This window comes from Schistocerca piceifrons, chromosome 4 (genome assembly GCF_021461385.2).
Source record: "Schistocerca piceifrons isolate TAMUIC-IGC-003096 chromosome 4, iqSchPice1.1, whole genome shotgun sequence".
NCBI lineage: Eukaryota > Metazoa > Arthropoda > Insecta > Orthoptera > Acrididae > Schistocerca > Schistocerca piceifrons.
Genome location: NC_060141.1, coordinates 248049820 through 248066514, shown reverse-complemented (window position 1 = coordinate 248066514; position 16695 = coordinate 248049820). Strand labels below are relative to the sequence as shown.

The 16695-nt window shown below is 44.1% G+C and overlaps 1 protein-coding gene across 1 annotated transcript in view; it reads right to left on the bottom strand.

Moving 5' to 3' along the window:
- Positions 1–16695, bottom strand: part of LOC124795763 (dentin sialophosphoprotein-like) — a 221516-nt gene that overhangs the window by 28097 nt on the left and 176724 nt on the right. The window contains exons 3-5 of the mRNA XM_047259846.1: positions 15662–15883; positions 10120–10466; positions 4137–4467 (exon numbers count right to left, since the gene is read on the bottom strand). Coding sequence (XP_047115802.1) covers positions 4137–4467; positions 10120–10466; positions 15662–15883 — 900 coding nt within the window. The remainder of the gene's footprint in view (positions 1–4136; positions 4468–10119; positions 10467–15661; positions 15884–16695) is intronic.

Here is a 16695-nt window from a genome sequence, read left to right as displayed (position 1 = left end):
GGCGTGCATGTCAGTGGCCCACCACGCCTGTTTACAGTGTTTAACGTTCGGCTATTACCTGGACTCCGCAAGTCTTCCTTTAACCCAGGAAGCCATTTGTGACGGCCTTACTACTTGGCAGAATGAATGCATATTCCGCATACACATTTGTAAGCAACACTTTCTGGTAACTGCAGTTTAGGACGAGTAATTTCGCCTCACATTGACTTTCATTCAGGAACACACCCGCCAACTGTGATGATATACATGCGTGGTCAGAATAGGAGCGGTAGGCACAGGTGTGTTCTCCGCTGTCATCTCAAAAATCAGATATTCAACGGTCTGGACGGTTTCACATTGCGACATGTGAGTTCGACATTATTGTTGTAATTATTATTTCATTTGGGTTTACTTTAATCCCTGATGGACCTACTTCATCATTACTTATATAATACTTCTATTTTAGAGACGTCTGGTGCTTTCCGAACGTAAATTGACAATGATAAACGGCTTTCTTAAGTTTGACTACCCTTGGTGGTTGCGTCAGTTACTGCTCTTCATTGCATCTTGGAACAAACATTAAGTCATTTAGTTACCTTGGACATTAAACCTTGTAAGTAATGTATGACAGTTGCTCATGTCTTTTGTTGTTAATTCGCATGCTATGATTTTAATTTTTAGTGTTAGGAATTTTGAACTTAGTAATTCAGTAGTGCTGCACTGATAAAGCTTTTTACTAAATTTTTTTCGCAGAGATACACCTGAGGATGTACCAGTATGATACGAAGCGATTACAATAAAACAGTGAATGCGGCAGAGTGGACTCTCTAACAGTTTTACCAACATTTCAATACTTCAACACATTTTCATTTGTTTGAATATTCTCTTCAATATGAACCATTCAATAAAAGTTTCTGTCATTTCATACAACTCAGCTAATAATTTTTAGAGTAGTATCCACAATCGCTGAAAAGAATTTGAAGTCTCACTAGTCAGACTATCATTTTCCGTGTAGTAAACATTTCTAAATTTAGAGTGACGAAAGTGGGTGTATGACATTACGCGGCAAGCGATCCTACCATAACATCTGACTTGTTTCTCTCTGGTTACGAGCTGCAGCTGCAGCCAGGTCAGTATAGAAACCTGACAGCTGGTGCACACTTGTTTTGTTGTTTATGTTTACTTTTTGTGAAAGCTATTAATCTTTAAATAGCCAGTGTTTTTTTGTAAACTCAACAACTTTCGGGGGCATGAAAATATCTTATGTACCAGTAATAGTTGTAAATGTCGATTGGTTACCAAATTCAATGCCACTGAAGTACGTTTTACTAAACTTTACGGTTCAATATTTTCATCGTTAACTAAGTTTTTGGATGCACGAGAAAGAATATAGGGCCAATATAGAAGTTGGACAGAATATTAAATTTGTTTTATGTGTCCTGTTTCAGTTGCGATTTAAATATTTTTCTGATGAAAAGAATCAAATAACTGCATCACAAACAGAATGAGCTTAAGTCGCAATTGCATACATACTCAATTCTACTTTTAAAATTTTGGTTGACAAACCCATTTTATTGCAACATCTAGCTTTAAAGGCTCTCCAGGCGTCTATATAATTTCGGCTTAAAAACCACTGCAGGTCCAAATATCGCCAAGGTTTTTCTGCTTTCAGATAAGATTACAAATGAAGAGGGACAAGACAAAGGTGAAGGCCACTGAGGAAATGACTGGACACTGCTGACCGGAACAGGCGAAATTACCAAATCTGTGAAGGAAGGAGAAAAATAAGAGGAAGAAAAAGAAGAAGAATCACTTGTATAGTTCGACATCACCATATCGGATGGTAGAAGTAGCCAATAACAGGTATAACTGCACTTTGAGTCCTAGGTTTCAAATTATTGCGAATAAGATTGTCTCTGTTGATTTCGTCACAGGAATACTTCCTCATAAAAACTTGAAAAACAAAAAATATAAACCGAATTTCAACACATTTATTTGTTATGTTTAGATTTGCTTTACAAGTTTTTTACTTTTCATGTTTTCAGTTTTGCAATAATGGGGACATTTAGTCAGCGCGAGAGCGTTACGGAGATGCTGAACAAGCTCCAGTGGCGGACACTTCAAGAAAGGCGTTACGCAATACGGAGAGGTTTATTATCGAAATTACGAGAGAGCACATTCCGGGAAGAGATGGGCAACATATTACTACCGCCCACATATATCTCGCGTAATGATCACAACGAAAAGATCCGAGAAATTAGAGCAAATACGGAGACTTACAAGCAGTCGTTCTTCCCACGCACAATTCGTGAATGGAACAGGGAAGGGGGGATCAGATAGTGGTACAATAAGTACCCTCCGCCACACACCGTAAGGTGGCTCGCGGAGTATAGATGTAGATGTAGATACTCTTAAACAAAAAAGCTTGTAACGAATTAAAAACTATATATTTGTTATTTGTATTTTTGAATCGCCCTGTAACTTACAAGGCACTGTATCTCTACCTCTGTACAATCTCTAGCCTATTTATGTTGGTGGCTCATATGTGTGTGACATCTAAAGATAAAAGTGGATATTGATAACCAACCTCAGGGTCCTTTCTGTGGGAACGTATACTGACTACCTTTATTCTTGTATACAATTTTGTAATATTTATGCCATATTACTGTAACAAGTGCTGATTGTAGCTTACGTGTAGTAAAGTAAAACTTAAAACAGGCTGCTGGCTACATCCAGCAAAATTTAAATCCAGAAGTTTTTAAGTACGAGTGTGAGTCAAATGAAAACTTTAAAATATTTTTTAAAAAATATCATTTATTGTGCAGAAGTGGTACAAAACTGTATCACTTTTCAACATAATCTCCCCCACGCTCAATGCAAGTCCTCCAGCTCTTACAAAGTGCATAAAATCCTTTAGAAAAAAATTCTTACGGTAGTCCGCGCAACCACTCATGGACCTCGTGGCGTGCCTCTTCATCAGAACGGAATTTCTTTCCTCGCATTGCGTCTTTGAGTGGTCCAAACATATGGAAATTACTTGGGGCAAGTTCTGGGTTGCTCGCTCTCTTCGTTCCCGCTTGGTGGATGTGAACCCAGGTTTCGTGCCCAGTAACGATTCTTGCAAGGAAGCCATCACCTTCTCGTTCAAAGTGCAGAAGAAGTTCTTCACAAGCACCAACACGTCGTTCTCTCATTTCAGGAGTCAGCTGCCGTGGCACCCATCTTGCAGACACACTGTGAAACTGGAGCACATCATGCACAATGTGGTGTGCTGACCTATGACTAATCTTTAAACATGCTGCAGTGTCATTCAGTGCCACTCGGCGGTTTTCCTTCACTATGGCTTCAACTGCTGCAATGTTCTGTGGAGTCACAACTCGTTGTGCCTGACTTGGACGAGGAGCGTCTTCCACTGAAGTCACATCATTTGCGAACTTCCTACTCCATTCATAGACTTGCTGCTGTGACAAACACGCATCACTGTACTGAACCTTCATTCGTCGATGAATTTCAATAGGCTTCACACTTTCACTACGCAAAAACCGAATAACAGAACGCTGTTCTTCCCTGGTGGAAGTCGCAAGTGGGGCGGCCATCTTTATACTGATACTGCGACGATATGTGTGCAACTGCACTATGCCGCCACCTACAGGCCATTCTGCACGATGTTTGTAGCACGCTTACCAACTTACAGGATAACGGCGCGAAATTTCAATTTGTTATTACAAATTTAAGGTTTTCATTTGACTCCCCTCGTAATATTGAAATCCATATGCTCCGTCCTGAGAAATATTACGCCACATCAACGCATATTCTATAAAATAACACTGAAATACTTTCAATAACTGGTAAAATGTTAGTGATATATAGAGGTCAAGTAAATTATCAGATGCATTTTATGTTGACAGCCCTGGAATTCAGACGACATTTCCGACTACAATCTAGTTGGCAGGCTCAATGAAGGTCAGTGACACTCAGCAGTATGAAAGTATTAAATCGTCAGATTAACAGTCAAAGAAGACAAGAAGTCAGTGAACTATGAATATAATGCAGATAAACAGTGGTGTGACCAAACAGTAACCACCATTATACAATGCTCCTCGTTGAACATAAAAAAAACAGTGACGAGTATAACAGCCGTCGCCGAAAGAAGTTACCTTGTTGGTGGTCGTGGTGTTAGTCTTGTCTTCTCGTGAGGCTGTGGTTGCTGTTGAGTTGTCTAGCCTGGAGCGCAGAGGCCCGTTGGTGTGGCTGAGGTAGGACGCGGTGGGGCCGAGTGCCCGAGAGTCCGTGCTGTTGGAGGTCCGGTAGGGGCTGCGCTCCTCTGGGCGCGTCCTGGCAGACGTGGAGCCGAGAGAGGGGGAGGAGCCCAGCAGCGGAGGGCGGTAGGGCGAGCCGGAGGGCCGCTCCTCCGCCCTGCTGGGCCGCTCGTCCGATTTGCTGGACAGCAGCGACGACAGGTACGGGGAGCGCTCCTCATTCCTGGACCTGACAATGGACACCGTGAAGAATAGGTTCAGAGTACCGCAATTCCAGGCTGTGGCGAACACATGCAACGATCTGTGGGAAAAGAGATGTAGTCTACAAGGGTTGTAACTTTAACAGTGATAACTACACTACCGGCCATTAAAATTGCTACACCAAGAAGAAATGCAGATGATAAACGGGTATTGATTGGACAACTATATTATACTAGAACTGACATGTGATTACATTTTCACGCAATTTGGGTGCACAGATCATAAGAAATCAGTACCCAGAACAACTACCTCTGGGCGTAATAACGACCTTGATACGCCTGGGCATTGAGTCAAACAGAGCTTGGATGGCGTGTACAGGTACAGCAGCCCATGCAGCTTCAACACGATAACACAGTTTATCAAGAGTAGTGACTGGCGTATTGTGACGAGCCAGTTCCTCGGCCACCATTAACCAGACGTTTCCAATTGGTGAGAGATCTGGAGAATGTGTTGGCCAGGGAAGGAGTCGAACATTTTCTGTATCCAGAAACGCCCGTACAGGACCTGCAATCTAAGGTCGTGCATTATCCTGCTGAAATGTAGGGTTTCGCAGGGATCGAATGAAGGGTAGAGCGACAGGTCGTAACACATCTGAAATGTAACGTCCACTGTTCAAAGTACCGTCAATGCGAACAAGAGGTGGCCGAGACGTGTAACCAATGGCACCCCATACCATCACGCCGGGTGATACGCCAGTACGGCCATGACGAATACATTACCACGATGTCGCCAAACACGGATGCGACCATCATGATGCTGTAAACAGACCCTGGATTCACCTGAAAAAATTACGTTTTGCCATTCGTGCACCCAGGTTCGTCGTTGAGTACTCCATCGCAGGCGCTCCTGTCTGATTCACCATCAAGGGTAACCGCAGTCATAGTCTCCGAGCTGATAGTACATGCTGCTGCAAACGTCGTCGAACTGTTCGTGCAGATAGTTGTTGTCTTGCAAACGTCCCCATCTGTTGACTCAGGGATCGAGACGTGGCTGCACGATACGTTACAGCCATGCGGATAAGATGCTTGTCATCTCCACTGCTAGTGATACGAGGCAGTTGGGATCCAGCACGGCGTTCCGTATTGTTCTCCTGAACCCACCGATACCATATTCTGCTAAGAGTCATTGGATCTCGACCAACGCGAGCAGCAATGTCGCGATACGATAAACCGCAATCGCGATAGGCTACAATCCGACCTTTATCAAAGTCGGAAAAGTGATGGTACGCATTTCTCCTCCTTACACGAGGCATCACAACAACGTTTCACCAGGCAACGCCGGTCAACTGCTGTTTGTGTATGAGAAATCGGTTGGAAACTTTCCTCATGTCAGCACGTTGGTAAGTATCGCCACCGGCGCCAACCTTGTGTCAATGCCCTGAAAAGCTAATCATTTACATATCACAGCACATTTTTCCTGTTGGTTAAATTTCGCGTCTGTAGCGCATCATCTTTGTGGTGTAGCAATTTTAATGACCAATAGTGTATTTATTTGTAAGTTATTCACAATAGATACAGGTTTCTATGTTTTACTGTCCTTCAGAGTAGTCACCAGCATTGTGTATAGTCAGTTGCAACCGATGTAGAAGTTGTAGCATACCCTTAGAAACGCCAGTTCTTTTAATTGTTCGAAGGAAACCTTCTATTGCCCGAAGAATGACTGTAACAATTCTGAAGCGAATGACATGAACTGCTTCCTTCAGTTTAGGAGTCAAGTTACAGTGACAACGGTTTATGCCCAGGGCGTGTGATGGGTGGTACAGCACTTCCCAGCTCCATCTACCGAAGAAATCCGTCACAAATTAAGCCATTTTTCTCAACATTGTCCTGCAAAGTGATGGGCGGGTACTGCAAAACATATCTCCGCTTCTTTCCCTAAGGTGGTCGCAGGCTGTGCTCTAAAAATGAACAGCTTAGAGAAAGAAGCAGAACAATTTCTGCAGGACACGCCTATCATTTTGCAGGACAATCTTCAGGCGCAAATGTCGTAAGTTGTGACTGATTTGTTCGATCGATGGGGCTGTGAAGTGTTTCCACCAAGAACACGTCCCGGACTTAGCCCTGAAAGAAGGACTTCATGACATTCACTTCAGAACTGTTACAAAGATTTGTCGGACAATAGACCGCCCCACTAAAACTATAAACACAACTGGCACTGCTAAGGATATCCTAGGATTTCCACATCGCTGGCAACAAATCTAAAGAGCTATGAACACTTGCTCATCTTCGATAATGTGAAGCACATCTCTTCTAATGCAAGCTCTTTGCTTTCCATATTTTGGAAGGAGGTAGTATGGACCAAAAGAAGAAAGAAAATGTCGGGTAGACATGTGTAGACAAGTGCTTATAGCTCTTAAGGTATGTACTTTAGAGCCCATATGTACTGGATTTTTCTTTCTTGTTTTGGTGTACGGAATCTGTCCCCAAATTTTTGAAACGTCGTTCTGAGACACTATGTACTAAATACCGATGATAATTTTGAAGGGCAGTAAAACTTTGAAACATGTATCTATTTTGTCTAAGGTGCAAATAAATAGTTGCCAGTATCAAAAACCCTCTTAGTTGAAATTGGCTATCGGTAATCTGCAGAAAAAATGGTTTAGCCCATAATGTATGACGATAGAGAAGACCACCGGGTCTCTGGTACCTGTTCCTGGCCCGAGCTGCAAGCACCTTCGGATATGACTGCGTGAGGCCGAAGTGCAGCACTGCATCCTGCCGAGCTGTCTACTATAATTCTGCTTCAGGCATCCGACCACTTGGAGGAGTGCATTACATCACATTACGAGGCAGGTCGCACTTGGTATATGGACGCACCGTAGGGTGCTAGTAACTTCAGAGATAGCTCTGAATTAGGGTGTCGCTCGATGTCAGAATAAGCGGCTGTGGACCTCAAACTCCTGAGAATGTTTGGGGTCAGTGCTAGACTCAAGTGCAGCTGGCACTTGCTCCAACCGTCTTTGATAGAGGGTGGCTGACACCAGTAGAGGTGAGTCGCGGCACAGGTACTGCTAGCTGGCGCTGGACACACAAGGTAAACTACTCGAAATTCGGCGAAGGGACTTTCTTTAATACCACTTTTGGACCCTGGAACATTCTAAGGTTTCCATTTTTGACTTCTTACAGACCAAGAATGTGACAACCTCTGTGTTGTTTTGGGTGTGGAAGGTGAGAGTGGTGGATTCCTTGCCAAGGGGAATTTGTAGTCGATAGTGAGTGGGTAGGCGAACTGGGGCCTAGCGCCTCCCACAGCCTCCTACTAAATGCCGTGTCATAAGCTACAGATCGATCTCGTTGTACAGTCATTTGCTGTACTGTTTAAAGAAGGGGACTATCGCAGAAGGCTCCTTCTCTTCATGATTGTTTGTGGTCTGTGGCCATTGTACTGATAAACTGCTGGTCAGTGGCTAAAAATGCTCCTCTTTGGAAAAAGCGAATCTCTTAGAAGACCGGTGTGCACGGGGGAAACTCCCTATTGGCAGAGACCGCGGGTCCATTCTTGAAGCCCAAAATCTCGTTGGTAAGCTCAGGAGTAAGATACTACTGGAATTATATGACATGTGCCTGTTAGCTGTCTTCGTTATGCTAGTGAAAAGATTCTTTCGTTTTCAACCATGTTGTTGTTGTTGTTGTCTTCAGTCCTGAGACTGGTTTGATGCAGCTCTCCATGCTACTCTATCCTGTGCAAGCCTCTCCATCTCCCAGTACCTACTGCAGCCTACATCCTTCTGAATCTGCTTAGCGTATTCATCTCTTGGTCTCCCTCTACGATTTTTACCCTTCATGCTGCCCTCCAGTACTAAATTGGTGATCCCTGGATGCCTCAGAACATGTCCTACCAACCGATCCCTTCTTCTAGTCAAGTTGTGCCACAAACTCCTCTTCTCCCCAATTCTGTTCAGTACCTCCTCAGTAGTTATGTGATCTACCCATCTAATCTTCAGCATTCTTCTGTAGCACCACATTTCGAAAGCTTCTATTCTCTTCTTGGCTAAACTATATATCGTCCATGTTTCACTTCTATACATGGCTACACTCCATACAAATACTTTCAGAAACGACTTCCTGACACTTAAATCTATACTCGATGCTAACAAATTTCTCTTCTTCAGAAACGCTTTCCTTGCCATTGCCAGTCTACATTTTATATCCTCTCTACTTCGACCATCATCAGTTATTTTGCTCCTCAAATAGCAAATCTCCTTTACTACTTTAAGCGTCTCATTTCCTAATCTAATTCGCTCAGCATCACCCGACTTAATTCGACTACATTCCATTATTCTTGTTTTGCTTTTGTTGATGTACATCTTATAACCTCCTTTCAAGACACTGTCCATTCCATTCAACTGTTCTTCCAAGTCCTTTGCTGTCTCTGACAGAATTACAATGTCATCGGCGAACCCCAAAGTTTTTATTTCTTCTCCATGGATTTTAATACGTATTCCGAATTTTTCTTTTGTTTCCTTTACTGCTTGCTCAATATATAGATTGAATAACATCGGGGAGAGGCTACAACCCTGTCTTACTCCCTTCCCAACCACTGCTTCCCTTTCATGTCCCTCGACTCTTATAACTGCCATCTGGTTTCTGTACAAATTGTAAATAGCCTTTCGCTCCCTGTATTTTACCCCTGCCACCTTCAGAATTTGAAAGAGAGTATTCCTGTCAACATTGTCAAAAGCTTTCTCTAAGTCTACAAATGCTAGAAACGTAGGTTTGCCTTTCCTTAATCTTCCTTCTAAGATAAGTCGTAGGGTCAATATTGCCACACGTGTTCCAACATTTATATGGAATCCAAACTGATCTTCCCCGAGGTCGGCTTCTACCAGTTTTTCCATTCGTCTGTAAAGAATTCGCGTTAGTATTTTGCTGCTGTGACTTATTAAACTGATAGTTCTGTAATTTTCACATCTGTCAACACCTGCTTTCTTTGGGATTGGGATTATTATATTCTTCTTGAAGTCTGAGGGAATTTCGCCTGTCTCATACATCTTGCTCACCAGATGGTAGAGTTTTGTCAGGACTGGCTCTCCCAAGGCTGTCAGTAGTTCTAATGGAATGTCGTCTACTGCCGGGGCCTTGTTTCGACTTAGGTCTTTCCGTGCTCTGTCAAACTCTTCACGCAGTATCATATCTCCCATTTCATCTTCATCTACCTCCTCTTCCATTTCCACAATATTGTCCTCAAGAACATCGCCCTTGTATAAACCCTCTATATACTTCTTCCACCTTTCTGCTTTCCCTTCTTTGCTTAGAACTGGGTTTCCATCTGAGCTCTTGATATTCATGCAAGTGGTTCTCTTTTCTCCAGAGGTCTCTTTAATTTTCCTGTAGGGAGTATCTATCTTACCCCTCATGAGATAAGCCTCTACATCCTTACATTTACATTTTGTGAAATATTAATAATGCTGTTATTATTATTTTGCTGATTTACTTATGGACGCTTTGTATTTTTAAGAGGAGTCTGATAATAGCCAACATACCGAAACTTGTAACCTGTTAATAAAGAGTCAGTGCGGCTTGTATTTTCGTTTTATTTACCTCTGTGATATCATTCGGTCGCTCTTCTCCAGTTGGTTTTATGTGAAAGTTAATGGAGTGCCGACGGCATGAGGAGTTACCTGGCAGAGTAGGGCGTATACGAAGAGGTCCGTTCGCGGTCGGTAGAGGCGCTGTCGTCGGTCCTGCCGAAGACGGGCGCCGGTTTGTCGGCGTGCGGGCTGCGCGGCAGCGTCGCGCTGGAGAACCTGCTGGAGCCGGGACTGGAAGTGGATGGGGATGTGGGTGCGGACTCCCGCGACGTAGAGCGCGAGTAGGAGGGCCGGTGCGAGAGCATGCGCAGCTGCAGCTGCAGCGGCAGGGTGGAGCTGCCGCCTGGCGTCTCGGTGCTGGGGCTGGGGTCACGTGACCGCCGGCCGCTGCTCGTCGTAGGCGGCAGCGTCACCGGGGGTCCGTGGCTGGCGTCCGCCTGTGGGCAGCCGAAGGGTCGACGCACTCACTCTCACTGCTCGCCTGTAGGCTGCTCTTACTCTGCGAAACTTAAAACATGTAATTGGCATTCAACGAAAGTGATGTGAGCCCTATTTTCATTCGATGTGTTGTTGTAAATTCTGTACAACGGATATTTTTCAACAGAACTCCTCAATAGTCGATTTGTCAGGCCATAGAGGGTCTGAGCACAAGCAATATGATTTTTAGAATGAGATTTTCACTCTGCAGCGGAGTGTGGCTGATATGAAACTTCCTGGTAGATTAAAACTGTGTGCCGGACCGAGACTCGAACTCGGGACCTTTGCATTTCGCGGGCAAGTGCTCTACCACCTGAGCTACCCAAGTACGACTCACGCCCCGTTCTCACAGATTCAATTTTGCCAGTACCTCGTCTCCTACCTTCCAAACTTTACAGAAGCTCTCCTGCGAACCTTGCAGAACTAGCACTCCTGAAAGAAAGGATATTGCGGAGACATGGCTTAGCCACAGCCTGGGGGATGTTTCCAGAATGAGATTTTCACTCTGCAGCGGAGTGTGCGCTGATATGAAACTTCCTGGCAGATTAAAACTTTTTGTCGGACTCGGTCCCGAGTTCGAGTCTCGGTCCGGCACACAGTTTTAATCTACCAGGAAGTTTCAATGTGATTTTTGGTTGGCAGTAGCATTGTCGATGCCAGTAGCATTCTGTGAAAAGTAAGTGAGGGAGTCGGGTCTTGTTCACGCCACTGAGCGGTTCGGAATTACCTAGCTGAGCACAGAGATACAAATATAGAGGATACTGAATTTTTGAAGTATGATTTGGCAAAGACTCATTTGAAAAGTGTGAAGATTTTCAGGTAATGTTGTCACTGCATTGCTTGCTCGCACGTAATTTATGATGTGTTTGAAAAAAGGCTAAGCTTTTCCCAAGATTTGCCTTTATTTGTTCAAGTCAATTAGTTCTACTGGCGAGACGTGATTCAAATGGTTCAAATGGCTCTGAGCACTATGGGACTTAACATCTGAGGTCATCAGTCCCCTAGAACTTAGAACTACTTAAACCTAATTAACTTAAGGACATGACACACGTCCATGCCCGAGGCAGGATTCGAACCTGATACCGTAGCGGTCGCGCGGTTCCAGACTGAAGTGCCTAGAGCCGCTCCGCCACGACGGCTGGCAGACGTGATTCATTACAGTTATCTGCTCACATAACTTGCACTCAGAGTTTTACTACTCCTTTATCAGTCCGTCTTTCATGACAGAGTCATACTTTTATAATAAGTGATTTTGTAAAGAAGTCTTTTGGTTGTTAAGGAATAAAGTTCATAATATAGTTTTGAATGCTAGTATCTTTTCAGTCATTTAGAAACTCGAGTATTTCCTACCGTCTCCTCGTGAAAGTTTTATTTTTTGATTGTGTGTCGCCTTATGGCACTTAGCGGAACGCAGTTATTTCGGCTTTATGTATCATCTGCGTAGCACATCTGTATGTCATTGCATTGCTCTGCACAAGGCTTTCTCCTCTTTGGCTAGATTGCTGCTGCACTGCATTTTCATTTTCGTCGCTTTCGAACGGTACCGAGTTCCCGTTCCCACAGGAAAGCAATGAAAATTTGGTAGGGCCAGGTTAACATCAGTCAGATCATTTTCAGTTAAGCCTTGCATTTCAAAATTGTTAGCAGATTCAGTTTAGGTAAAGTTCAATTCAGATTTCATTTCTTTGTTAAATACTCTTATTCTTACAGAGCAGTGTTACATTTGCTGTGTAGTATTTAGTATTTGGAAATTTATTTGATCAATTTGCATAGACAATTTTACAGATAATTTTCACGGAAATATTTTTAACAAATGTTCTGTCAAAATTCGATTTGTCATATTATGTAGAACTTTTTTTCCGTTAGTTTTCCGTATTGTAACTGTAAGTCAGCTTCTGTGATATCACTCATTGTAGGGCTGCTCACTGCATTGCACGGTACAGAATTTCACAGGGCAGTTTATTTAGTTTAAAGTTTTACGTTTTCTGGAAGTTCAATGTAATACAGTTATACAAATTCAGACATTTGGCGACTCTTTTTATCAGACAGCGTTCACATAATCACAGCACTTGTATTGTTCGAGTTCAATTTCATTAAAGACATACCCGAAAGTTTAAAATGAGGATACCAGTCTAGTTTAGTTTACAACAACAGAAACAAGAACAACAACAACAGAATAAAACAACTTACAGAGTGAAATATACGTTGCCTGGCAAAATAGTGAAGCACCCAGAAAGAGAGGAGGAAATTAAATGGAACTTCAAGGACTGAGAGGGTACAAGACGTTATTTCAGTGATTACAAAATCGAGTCGTATTTACGAGGAACTTGGCGTTATGAGTCCACTTATCAGTATGACGTTGCACACCTCTGACTTGGATGCATGCACTGATTCGGTTGGGAAGGGTGTTGTGTAGTCTTTGTGCCCTCGTCTGAGGCTGGGAGAAAGTGGACCTCCGAGCTGTCACAACATACGTCTTTTGTGATCAGGTCTGCGGATTTTGATGACTAGAGGAATATCTCACCAGCCCACAGAGACACGTGCCATGCGTGGACGAGTATTCAGCTCCGCGATATTGTCACATGAAATGTAACACAGTTGCCATCAGATTTCCATTAATCATAACCTGACTCCCCACACCAGGAGTAGCTAATACAACGGAGCACTGAGTGAAGTGGCGCAGTGGTTAGCACACTGGACTCGCACACTTGGGAGGACGACGGTTCAAACCCACGTCCGGCCATCCTGATTTAGGTTTTCGGTGATTTACCTAAATCGCTTCAGGTAAATGCTGGGATGGTTCCTTCGAAAGGGCGCGGCTGACTTCTTTCCCCATCCCTACCTAATCCGATGGGACCGATAACGTCGCTGTTTGGTCTCCTCCCCCAAATCAACCATCCAACCAGCCACAACTGTGCACCTCCATAACGGTGAGAAAATGGATCACCTCGACAGGCCACTGCCATACTCGCGGAAAATGGGTAGTCTGGGGTAGTGTAGAACCTCGATTCATCGCCGAACAGCCGGCCTCGGTGGCCGAGCGGTTCTAGGCGCTTCAGTCCGGAACCGCGCGACTGCTACGGTCGCAGGTTCGAATCCTGCCTCGGGCATGGATGTGTGTGATGTCCTTAGGTTAGTTAGGGTTAAGTAGTTCTAAGTTCTAGGGGACTGATGATCTCAGATGTTAAGTCCTACAGTGCTCAGAGCCATTTGAACCATCGCCGAACAGAATCTAACGCCATTCATAAGCAGCTTATGTTCTCGGTCACAGTACCACTCCAAACTCAGTCGTCTGTGTTGCGGTGTCAACGCCAGCCTAAACACGGGACAGTACTTCCCTAGTATGGCTGCTGCTAGTATCCGGCCTATGGTGACAGATGACACAACACGTACAAGGAGTCCACTACTTCTTCCTAGATGGCAGCCACAAATCTGATGGCGTTACGCTGTGCTTGGTGTACAATATCGCGATCCTCTCTTCGGGTGATCAGACATCCGAGTGCCCTAAAAATCTGAATATTGCGCGTTTCAACCGGCCGGCCAAATGAAGACCGCAAATGGGTCCCACTTCACACTCTGTCAGGTGCTGATGACGCTGTCGCACACGGCTACGTGGCATACCCGTGTCTCTCACAGTGATCACTTAACATCCTATGCTGTTGAGGCCCATTACATACCCGACCAAGCTTGGTAACAACACTAAACGCGAACAACACTAATGAATTGGGGTGACCATTCTATCTGTCACTGAGAATTGCAACTGTGATCGTTTACATACTCGCCCATAGTTCGTACGCGTACGAAGTTACATTGACATCCGACTATATATTCAAGATGGACTTTTTTTTTTTGCCAGGCAGACTGTGTAGACTGGAACAGGCGAAGAAAGCGTAATTCAATAAAAGAGCTCTGCTCGAAACGAATGTGATATAGAAATGAGAAAGACGTTAGCGGAAGTGTATATCTGGAGCACACCAACGTATGGAAGTGAAACGTGGACTGTGTAAATGCCGGACAAGTAGCAACTGGAAGCGTTTGAACTGTGGCGTTATCAAAGAATGTTTAAAGTTAAGTCAACGAATAGGATACATACTCTGCAAATCACTTTCAAGATGACGGGAAATGAAGAAGCAATAATGAGGATAAATTAAGAAAGAAGTGTATGGAACATCATTACATGAAAAAGGGACAGCATAGGAGAATATCGGATACATAATTGAGAATGGAAGGAGGAATCTAAGAGTAAAATGATAGGTGCAGACAGATAATAGAACATGCAAAGTGCAACATGTATTGGCTACAATGACAAGTTCAACACAAAATAGGGATGGACGGAGAACACTAACAAACATTTCGAAAAACTGTTGACTAAAACAGAAAGGACTAGCAGTGTTCTTTTGCAATCACATAATCGGTGCGCAAGAGCTTCTCAATAACGGATGAACTAAGAAACAGTGTACTTTAACTTAAAATGTGATATTGTAATTACCTGATGTAGTCAGCATGGTGACAGCGACCTGTAAATCTTTGTTTGGCCAAAATCACAAAGCAGAAAACTGTGATTACTAGTTTCAACTCCCCCAAAACCGTCGGAGTGTATAACAGGATACAAACAGTGGTGCCTACATCAACGCAATAAGTAAGACACTTAGACATTATTGTGTTAAACTCCTCAAGGAAATTTCAGCTCTAGAAAAAATAGAATAAAAACGCATTGCTGTCATCCAAAGCCAGTGGCACGAAGCTACGCACAACAGAAACCCAGTGAAAACATACCTTACTGTCGCATTTATAATATGCGTATGTAAAACATGTAGCACAAACACTTCTGTAGTAATTTGAATATGACGGAAGCCATAATGTCAGGTCATAGTGTCTGTCAAAGTCAATCATATCAAGAAAGCAAACAAACTGACTAGCACTGTGGCGCCATTCTTAAAATATTTCTGACTTGTGAACTTGTTTTACCATTTCCAGAGCTGAAGATGACCGTTTAAGCAGTTAAAACCAATAATTATTGTTTTATACTTTGCGACCTTGGGCAAAGAAATGTTTTAATAAAATCTACAACACTACACTGTGATACTTCGAGTAGAATTTTTTTGAATGCTGTAAGTGAACACTGAAATACCAGCTGCTTGTGGTGGGTACTCACCCTGCTCCTGTGCGGGTAGGTGCCGTACTTGGTGTCAGAGTAGGAGCCAGTCCTGGTAGAGGAGTGGTCGCGGCCAGCCGGCGGGTCGAGCTGCGAGCCGTACTTGCGGTCCGAGGACAGATCCCTGTGGTAGCCACTGCCGCTGCCGCCGCAGGAGCTGCTGCCGCTGCGGTAGCCAGAGCCCGGCGTGGAGCCCGAGCTGCCGCTGAGTCTGCGGTCATACTGAAACAGGACAGGACGTCATTACTACTAACTCGGAAGAGGAGCTACAGGAACAGGAAGGGTCAAAAACTGGTTCAATTGGCTCTGAGCACTATGGGACTTAACATCTGAGGTCATCAGTCCCCTAGAACTTAGAACTACTTAAACCTAACTAACCTAAGGACATCACACACATCCATGCCAGAGGCAGGATTCGAACCTGCGACCGTAGCAGTCGCGCGGTTCCGGACTGAAGTGCCTAGAACCGCTCGGCCATAACGCCCCGGCAAGAAAGGGTCACCCCAAGTAGTACTTTGGGTAGAACTTCCCTGGCTCTTCTGGGTCACATTGCAAGATCCCCCGCTTCTAAACTGATACTGTTATTACTGAGCTTAGCCGCGAGTCCGTAGAGGGTGGTATATGTGACGTACAGTATAACTGGTCAGCATTTCCACCCGGAATTTGCGAGTGTAAGTCGGACCTTCCTTGATCCGTCTTGGTGGGTCGAGTCGTCGGATTTCCTCTTAGTTTCAAAATCAGCGCACACTCCGATGCAGAGTGAAAATTCATTGCCACAGTTGGCGAGGAAGAGAACGCCAGTGACGTCACAACCAGGAGCGCGGCTATGTAACGGCGAGGCCACGGCGACACGGTAGTCATTTACCACTTGACAACGGACGAGGAGAGTTCGGTCGAAAGCTCATAAGATTTTCAGACCTGATACGGCTGGAAGCCCGAGGAGATTTTATTAATCATTTTTACTGTTGAAAAAGCCTTATGGCCAAGCAATAGCATTTATATGGATAATTTTACTGTTGACTAAACCTTACTAC